General features: G+C 29.8%; 1 protein-coding gene and 1 long non-coding RNA gene across 2 annotated transcripts; one reads left to right on the top strand and one right to left on the bottom strand.

Moving 5' to 3' along the window:
• Window positions 1–672: 672 nt before the first annotated feature.
• Window positions 673–1,722, bottom strand: LOC133706258 (uncharacterized). The gene is made up of 2 exons (XR_009844478.1): window positions 1,604–1,722; window positions 673–1,523 (listed from the first exon to the last, which is right to left on the bottom strand). It is a non-coding gene; the product is annotated as an uncharacterized LOC133706258 (long non-coding RNA).
• Window positions 1,723–7,714: 5,992 nt separating this feature from the next.
• On the top strand, window positions 7,715–9,403 carry LOC133706314 (stemmadenine O-acetyltransferase-like). Its single transcript, XM_062131818.1, has one exon. It carries the CDS (start codon window positions 7,817–7,819, stop codon window positions 9,137–9,139), a length of 1,323 nt encoding a protein of 440 aa, XP_061987802.1. The 5' UTR covers window positions 7,715–7,816; the 3' UTR covers window positions 9,140–9,403.
• The last annotated feature ends 335 nt before the right edge of the window (window positions 9,404–9,738 follow it).

The following is a 9,738-nucleotide window of genomic DNA, read 5'->3' as shown; positions in this document are numbered from 1 at the left end:
TTCCAGTGATCCTGAGGTTTGTGAAACTTGAACTAGTGATCTCTATACAGTAAATTTAGGATATAACCAATTAAGATTTTTTTTATAGTATTGGTGATATTGTAATTAAAATTTAATTTGATATGTTTTCAATATTTTTTTAATATTTTTTATATGTTCTCTTTCTTTTTTTTAACGTGCCGTCCATTTCACTTTTTTATTTTTTAAAATTACTATTCTAAATAGCAACAATAAATATCACGTTTTAAACGTGACAAGTGAATTGTGATATTTCACAATTTTTCTAAAAGTATATTATTTTGGCATCATTTAAAAAAAAACCGTGCTGGTTAAAAAAGAAACCCAATTCCACCTCTTGCCATGCATTAATAATTACTGTCAGAATTATAATTTTAAAATCTGATCTGATCATGATCAATTTAGGGCATGTTTTGTTCTGTGTTTTAAAAGCGTTTTTGACAAAATTTGAAATTTTTTTATTTTTTTATTAACTTCAAATTAATATGTTTTTAGTGTTTTCAAATCATTTTGATGTGCTGATGTCAAAAATGATTTTTAAAAAATAAAAAAACATTATTAGCATGCATTTTTGCACAAAAAGCTATTTGAAAAGCAACCGCAACCACACTGCCAAACAAGCCCTAATCACCTAATCACCTATAAAAAAACATCTAAAACCTAAAAGATAATTCAGCTCTATTAGTTGCACACTGCTGCTCAAAGAAAATAACAGTGATATAGCACTGAAAAAAGCCAAATTGATTTAAAAACTTGCAAAATTCAGATAAAGTTCAAAGCTTATTCTTTTTGTCTCCCATTTACTGAACCAGAGGTCTGCATCCTCACCCTCGACGAAACCTCCCATAGTATGCCAGTATGGAAGTTCAGACCCCCTTCCAGATATCTAAATCCCGTGTGCAGACCCTTGAAAGAACTGCCTGTATTTTTGCAAACAGAGAGCCTCTTCCAATTATCTAAATTCCCCTGTCAGACCCTTTAAAGAACTGTTTGTATTTTTCATTATCATTTATCTTCCTCTCTCAACCAATCTTTTAACAGCTAGTTATATTAATATTTGAATGCCAAGGAGCACACCTTAAAACGAAGAATCCAGAAATGATACCTCATATGCTATCCAAGCAACAGAAGCAAACACTACAGCAGCCAATGCATTTGAGAACTTCCTATAGATATCCAACTTAACAGCACTTCTTTTCACCAGGATGAAATTAATTTATTTAAGTTCCTGAAAGTTGAAACGACACGAAACAGAAATGGAAAAACTTGCATGATAAAAAATAATAAGCAGGATAGCAACAAGACTAGAAAACATTAAAAGCAGAAATGGCCCCATTCCGGTGCTGTTAAAATTAGCATACTCAAAATACCAAAGAATCATCGAAACAATCCTAAACCAACAACAGCCGAGATACAATGTTGAAGTTGCAGTATATCTTTCAAATCTGCGAATAAGTAATCAATCACTAAATAAAACCTCGTTCTGGCTCTAATTGACTCCGACACTGCAAGTTCAAAACAAGACAAAGAATAAAGAAAAGAGAGAGTAAAAGAAGGAGAGCCACGAGAGAAACAAGAGTCTAACCTTATCTCCTAGATTTAAAACAGTGATCAAGAATCTTCTAATTCTCTGCTCTTCGCGATTCAAATTGCTTTTTCTTTAATTAGGTTTTTTCTCTGTTAGCAATTTTACATCATTCGTTGTTTTGGTCTTTTAAAATGTCAAAACGACATCGTTTGATATCCATGTGTTAAAAAAAAAAAGGTTGGGTCTCAGCCAGATTTACCCAGATCACACGAGTTTCAGGTCGACTCGCTGGGTTGACCGAGTTTCACCAGACTAACTTTCCAATGGGTTTTTATTTAGATCTGGACGGGTCTCATGCCCGAATCAGCCAGATCCCACACCAACCCGCTGAACCAATCCGAGTTTCAAAACTCCCATAAGAATAAAGAATTATTAGAGACAACAACAAGGCTATAGGGTCCCACTCCCCTTTCTAAGGTTGGGGTCTGCGAGAATGGTTGTCTTGTAATTTTGATATCATGTAAAAAATACATAACTTAATTCCTTAAAAGTTAATTAGAACAATGTTGAGTATTCCATGTATTTCATCTGCACCTTGTAGTTGGATAATTTTAAAAAATTAATATGATGAGATTTTATTCATGTTTTTAATTAAAAAAATTTCAATAATAAATTTAAAAATATATACATATATTTAATTAATACATCAAGAATTATTTATGTAATTTATAATATTTAATTTCTAACTAATCAAAATTAATCAATCACGTAATCTAATTTCAGTTATTTTTATTTAATTATATAATAAAAAAAATATTTATAAAATTAAAAACTAATTAAATATTGTCTATATAGACGAGATTTAGATAAATTTAAACTTATAAATAGAAAAATGAAACAAATTTTATTTTGTCTATTAAAAATCAATAAAATATCAAAAGATGAAAATGAAAAAAAAAATAAGTAAGAAAAATAAATAAAAATATATTTTTCAAAAATAAAATTAAAAAAAAACCTAGGAATGTGCCCTGGTTGGCCTCGCATGCCTGGGCCTCCAATAAAAAGTTCTGGCGCACAGGACTAAGGCATCCATGTCCATAAGCTTTTTTATATGGGAGATTTGTTGTTCATCTTTATGTTTTTGAAAAAAATTAAAAGCATGTAACAAGTTGTCTGCTATAACCAAATTACAGTGACCTTTAATCATTGAAAATTCAGACATAAGTGTTTTAATTTTCATCTTCTATTTTTTTTGGTATACTTTTTTTGTTCATATCTTTTTATTTATAAAATCAAAATTCACGGAAAATCTTTCGGAAGGATTTCATATGATCAGTCTCCAAGCATAAGATTTTTGAAGCCAAAGTGTGAGGTCTGATGACAGATGCATGTTTGGTTCAATTAATTTCAACTATGTATAGTTTTACTATGAGTAAAAATCATGTCAAAGTTCTCAAAAAGCGTAGCGTGGTGGCAAAGAGTTTGAGATCTGCACAGCAGGTTTTAAGTTTGAATCAGGGCGCATCTCTTGTAAGAACTTAGGACAACCAGAGTTTTACTCACTTACCTGGTCCTATAAAGTGTGCTTTTCAGGAAGTGGGGTTTTCTCGAATCCAAAAAAAAAAAAATTCATGTCAAAACCTTCTTGCCTTCATAAATAATTTTTTAACCATTAGAAAAGGCTAAATAATTTTGGATTAAAAAGTAAAATTAATCCATTTCCTCTCATGCCACGGTGCAAACATTGAAAACTTGTAGTTTTTTTTATTTTTATTTTTAATATATGCATTAAATATGCATGAATACTAAGATTTTTAACATGAACACATTAAAATCGTAAAAATAATTTAACAATATTTTTTTATAAAAAAAACTTTTAAAAATACAAACCCCACCATAATTTCAAATCGAAGAAAGTTCATCTTTTAATTATTTCCAGTTTCTCGTGAAGCAAAAACCATAAGATTTTTGACATATAGAGCTCTCTATCATTAGGTTCTTTCTAAAATTTCAATTCACGGGCACGCTATGTGTTTTTGTGAATCATTTGAACCATCTGAATTATAAAAGTCAAGCGGCTAGATGAGGTAAAAACTTATACGTATTCACATTATATTATAAAAACTTATGAATAATTTAATAGTTTTAAATATATTTTTAATTTAAAAAATATTTTTTAAAAATGTCATTCACCGCATTAATAACAAGGAGTCAGAACTCTTATCCTTATTGCATGGAAAAACAAAACATTCCTTTATTACAAGTTCATAAATTACATTATTTAATCTTCTCATAATTATATATCAGATGCGGGCCATGAGGTTCGCATTATCTCCCCAAAATTCAAAATTGATGTCTTTCGTGCTGTCAACTTGCATATCATTAAAACTCTTAGTTGCAAATGGACATGGCAATAATGGAGGACGGATAGTACATCAATGCAAAGGCAAGACATTGTAATGATTGTTTTTTTATTAAAATAATATTTTTTATATTAATATATCAAAACAATTTGAAAATAAAAAAAATATTAATTTTAAATAAAAAAATTGAATTTTGAAAAAAAAAAAACTATTTGAAACACAATTAATCATGATCATCTATTGCCTCTGCAAAACATGTTCAAGTTGTCAGAAATAACATAGAAAATACAATACAAATTAATTTGGGTTATAAAAGTAAATTGTAAAATTATAAAGAATTTTTTGTTCATATATATATATATATATATTAATCACCTTAAAATATATAATTCAAATAAAAAATAATATATATTTTAAATAATTTAAAAATACAATATAATTATTTATGTTCATAAATTTATATTAATTAATAATTAACAAATCTAAAGAAAACAATCTATTATGTAAACTATATCTAGCCAATCACAAATAATTTAAAAAGACTGCTCTAAAATTATCAAAAGCCAAATAATTCAAGCCAATCACAAATCCAAACACCTTTTAAGAAATTTTACATACGCATAATATTAATATTTGAGTCTAAAAAACTAATTAAAAGTTGTAAAGATATATTTTTTATTTATTAATATGAATATTATAGTTAATTTATACATACCTCCACTAATTTTATATATTCTAAAATTAATAATTAAATAAAACTTTAATAACTCAAATATAAATTAGTAAAAGTTGTAAAGATAGGTAGACATTGGTGTAATGGGAAACGTAGAATACTAAACTTATTAAAAAACAAAGATTGAAGATGAAATCAAAGTAATTATAAGTCCTTTTAATTACCTATATATTCATGTATGACAAAGAATGCTGTCATTTTCCCTATTTCTTCTCCCAAACTATTCAACATCCCATTAATTCAATTTGTACTACTTGCACGAGTCATCAGATCGATCGATAAGTACTTTGATATATAGTTTTTAAACCTGATCTAGTGATTAATCTGGTATAATGATCGGGTTACGAGTCAGATAGATTAACAAAAAAAAATCCATATTATATTCACCTAATTAACAATAAAACAAGCATATAGTTTAGTTAAAATATTGCTTAGCAACAGCTCTTAAAAAATGCTAACATGCCAAGATTACAAAGCAATGTCTTTTACTCAGTGTGTAAGGAATGCATATTATAATTGTTCTTAATTAATCCCCTGCTATGCAAAACATCAACATCCTCTCTACTATCATGCTCGATACCAAGGTCTCTGCTCTTTTTTCCATCCCTTACTCTACCCATTAATTACTCCTACTATTAACCTTAATTTTTATTTATTTTTTTATTGCTGCTAATCTTAATCATCGTAATTCCTCTTTCTTTCTATCCATCCACCCATCCATCTACCACTCTCTGCCTGCCTTTCTAATTTGTATTATACACAGTTGATGATGCATTTTTCCTTGTCAATTAGGCATCTACAATCACATCAGTTTTATTACTTGGTTTTCATTGATTAAACCCACTTAGATCTAATCATCTACTGATTATAATCATAGATGATTAGATTCTCTCAACCTGTTGTTAACAAGAACATAAACAAGGCAAGAAACAAAGCCCAGATTCAAGCAAAACACACACTAGGAACAGAAAAGGATTGACATATAAACTGGACAGAAACAGGATAAAGAATAAAAATCTATCTTACATAAATGAAAAGCCAGTGAATTAAACAACTTATCTCACATCCATGAAGAGAAACGAAACTAGTGAAGAACAGAAATCTAAGAGAGAAGAAAACCGAAGCAAAACAAGACAAAACTATCTTATATCAAACCAGTGCTTTCATAAACAAAAAACTAAAGAGAAACAAGTAACAATAACTTCATCTGACATTGATTAATTTGCAGATCTTAACTGAAGATAGCCAAATCAAGAAAAGAACATAAACACCTTGCAAAAACAAATTTAGAGTTTGCTGAGGGCCTCTTCTTGTTATTCTAATCAAAAGAGAGATGGGAACTTACCTAGTATGGCTTGCGTGTAGCTTAAATTCCTCTGCAACTGATATGGCTATGAACTTTGAAGATGGAGATTAAGTTTTCTAATTCTATGAATTGTGATTTTGTGTGTCTTCACGTTGCAATGCAAAATGTTTGGTTAATTGATAGTAAAAAGCTAAAGTAAAAAATAACATCGTTATATATATATATATATATATATATATATATATATATATAAACAATCGGGTCTCAGCAGGGTTTACCCGGGTGGCCCGGGTCCCGAGTCGACCTGCCGGGCCGGTTCAGGTTTTAAAATTGTGCTCCGATGAGATGAATTCGTGGAAGGAAATATTAAGTAATTAATGTGGATCTAGACAAATCAGAAAAATAAATATCTAAATAGATGGCACATATACTAGATATGATTGAAGAGATTACGTAGCGGAGGAAAAAGAGCACAAAGAGAAAAAACCAAATAATTGAAAGGATATTTTTTTTGAAAAAATGACAACATTTGAAAATATATTTAAAAACTAACACAATTTTACTGATTTTACCTAATTTCAATTATATTTTATCAGTTTTCAAGTTTTTTAAGTGGTTTTGCATAATAAAATTGTATGATTTTACATGTTAGCTTGTGATTTTAACAACATTGATCAAGACCTTGCTTCTTTATTTTGAGTTTAATATATATGTGTGTGTGTCGTCATGTAGTGCAAAATATTTTTTAAAAATGTTTTTTTGATTTTTGATGTAGACACATTAAAATCATAAAAATATCTAACAATTTTTTTTTATAAAAAAACTTTAAAAAATATAAGCCACCACAAACGAAACTAAATAATTCTATAAAAGAAAGTTCATCTTTTAGTTATTTCCAGCTTCTTGTGAAGCAAAAACCAATTTGAACATAAGATTTTTGACATATAGAGCTATCTTTGATTAGGTTCTTTCAAAAATTTATTTTCACGGGCACGCCTTTTGTTTTTATGAATCATTTGAACCATTTAAATTATAAAAGTTAAGCGGTAAGATCAGAATAATTTTACATTATATTTTAATAGAATTAGTCAAGGAATAATAAAGTTTTTTCAAGTTAAAAACTTATACGTGCTCACATTATTTGTCTCATTTCAAAAATTTTAATTTTAGTTGAAAGTTTTTCACATATCAGTAAAATCTTATATTTAAATTTTTTATTTTAATTAAAACAGAATTGAACTCCCAGCCGTGTTGTTATTGAGATTGTAATATTATATTAAAAACCAATTTTGAACTAAAAGTATAAATTGTTGGGTAAATTTAAAAATAATTTTATATTACTTTATAATAAACAAAATCAATAAAATAAAATCAAAAAATTTGTCTCGTTTTAAAATCTTTACTTTAAGTTGAAAGTTTTACACATATCAACAAAATCTTATATTTAAATTTTTAATTTTAATTAATTAAAATAGAATTGAACTCCCGGCCGTGTGTTGTTATTGAGATTGTAATATTATATGAAAAACCAATTTTGATCTAAAAGAATAAATTGTTGGGTAAATTTAAAAAATAATTTAATATTACTTTATAATAAATACAAAATCAATAAAATAAAATAAAGAAACTCTGTGACTTGCATGGTCACCACGTAGCTGGCTTATCTTCCTCTTGTCTCTTATGTGGAAAATTTGTGACATGCATATCACCACGTAGTTATTGAGTTTTGGTGTGGATAATTTGCCTAAATTGAATGCTCCATCTATATTTAAGAGGCGCAATGCTGAAGTCATGCGTTGCTCTTTCTTCTCGAGGAATACTCTGAAAAAAAACCCCAACTCTTATTTCATATTTCAAAGCATTTGAGCATGAAAATTGAAATCACATCTAGAAGATGGATCACTCCATCATCTCCAACTCCACCCCACCTTCAAAGCTTGAAAATATCAAGTTTTGACCAGCATGGTCAGAATCATTACGTGCCTAGCTTCTACTTCTACCCAGCTAATGAAGAAGAATGTGGCGTAATCAGCAATGCAGAGAAAAGTTTGCGGTTACAGAAATCATTGTCTGAGGTCTTAACGCTATATTATCCATTCGCAGGAAGATATTCGAGTGATGAACCCTTAATTGAATGCAATGATAAGGGAGCCGAGTATTTGGAAGCCCAAGTAGCTGGCTCTCTCTCTCAACTCCTCAGCGATGAAGAGCTCGAGACCCAGTTGCAGAATCACTTTGTTCCACCAATGTTCGATCCTATTAGTAGCCCTCCGCTAGTTGTTCAATTCAACAGGTTTGAGTGTGGTGGAATTGCTATAGGTGTATCTATGACACACAAGATGGTCGATGCATTCTCGGCATTTGGATTCATTACGGCATGGGCAACTGCGTGCCGAATAGGGATCGACAAGGCATGCCCTCCAAGTTTCGAATTGGGTTCCATTTTCCCACCAAGAGATGCATTTAGAATCGAGAATTGGGAACGTAAAGCTACAGCTGCAAATAAGATTGTCACAAAAAGGTTTGTGTTTGATGCTGTAGCAATATCAAATTTGAAAGCTGCTGTTAGTGCCAGCGCTAGAAATAACAGTTCAGAGTTGCCGAAACAACAAATCACAAGAGTAAAGGTTGTGGCGGCACTCATATGGAGGAGTTGTATTAGGGTGTCTCAAGCTGTACATGGCCGAATGAGACCTTCCATCTTCAAAGTTCCTATCAATCTGCGAGGAAAGACAAACCTTCCTATACCAGAGAACGCTTGTGGAAACTTTGTAGGTTGGTCAGCTTCCCATTTTATGCCCAATGATGAGGGCGAGGTGAAAATTCACGAGTTAGTAAGTCGGATCCATGATGGCATTGAACAAACTCTCACAAATTACGCGAAAGCTTCAAGTTCTGATGAATTTTTTATCATGGTGATGAACGGCTTTCGAAAGCTAGATGAAGCATTGAAGCAAATTGAACAACAAGATGTCTATTTGTTTTCTTGCTGGTGTCGGTTCCCTATGTATGAAGCAGATTTTGGTTGGGGAAAGCCCACTTTGGTGAGTAAAGGTGTGCAGACTCGCAAAGAGATGATTTTGTTTTTTGACACGAAAGATGGTAATGGAATTGACGCGTGGGTGAGCTTGGAAGAAAACAACATGCTTCTTTTTAAACAAGATCCTGATCTTTTAGCTTTCACTACCTAAGAACATCATCGGTTTCTTCTTCACATGGTATATGTAATGTTGATTTGTATGTCCAGTTTGCGTAACTCGTGTTTGTAGTTGCTTGTGCTCCCTGCCTTTGAATTTGCTTTGTATGTCTAATCAGTTTTTTTTTTCTTTTGTTTTTGCAATTCTACCAGTACAATTTTCTTTACTATAACTAGCTAATGTTTCTTCTTCAGTTACATGTGATGAGTATTAAAATTCAATATATTTAGAAATAAGATTGGTGTATTATATGTTTAATTAATTTCTTTATTCATGTAATCTGATTTATTCTCTCAATTTAAGGGATCTGATGGCTGCATTCATTTTAAAAAATGGAAAAGACAAACACGGATCATTACAAAAAAAAAAATAGTGTATTTGTTATTTATATAGCTTTTGTTTTCAAAATATATTTTAATTGAAAATATATTCAAAAGATATTTTAAAAAGATATTTTTAATATTAATATATGAAAACCATCTAAAATATACATATAAAAATATTTTAAGAAAAATATTTTTACACCATAAAAACAAAGCATGGACAATGGTTATATATTTTATTAACGGATGAACATATTCCTCATTAGAAGG

Source organism: Populus nigra, chromosome 11 (genome assembly GCF_951802175.1).
Source record: "Populus nigra chromosome 11, ddPopNigr1.1, whole genome shotgun sequence".
NCBI classification, from domain to species: Eukaryota; Viridiplantae; Streptophyta; class Magnoliopsida; order Malpighiales; family Salicaceae; genus Populus; species Populus nigra.
Note: the sequence above shows the minus strand (reverse complement) of the source record. Positions and strands in the feature narration are given on the sequence as shown.

Coding starts and splice junctions, on each gene's coding strand:
- LOC133706314 (XM_062131818.1), top strand. CDS start 7,817: ATGAAAATTGAAATCACATCTAGAAGATGGATCACTCCATCATCTCCA.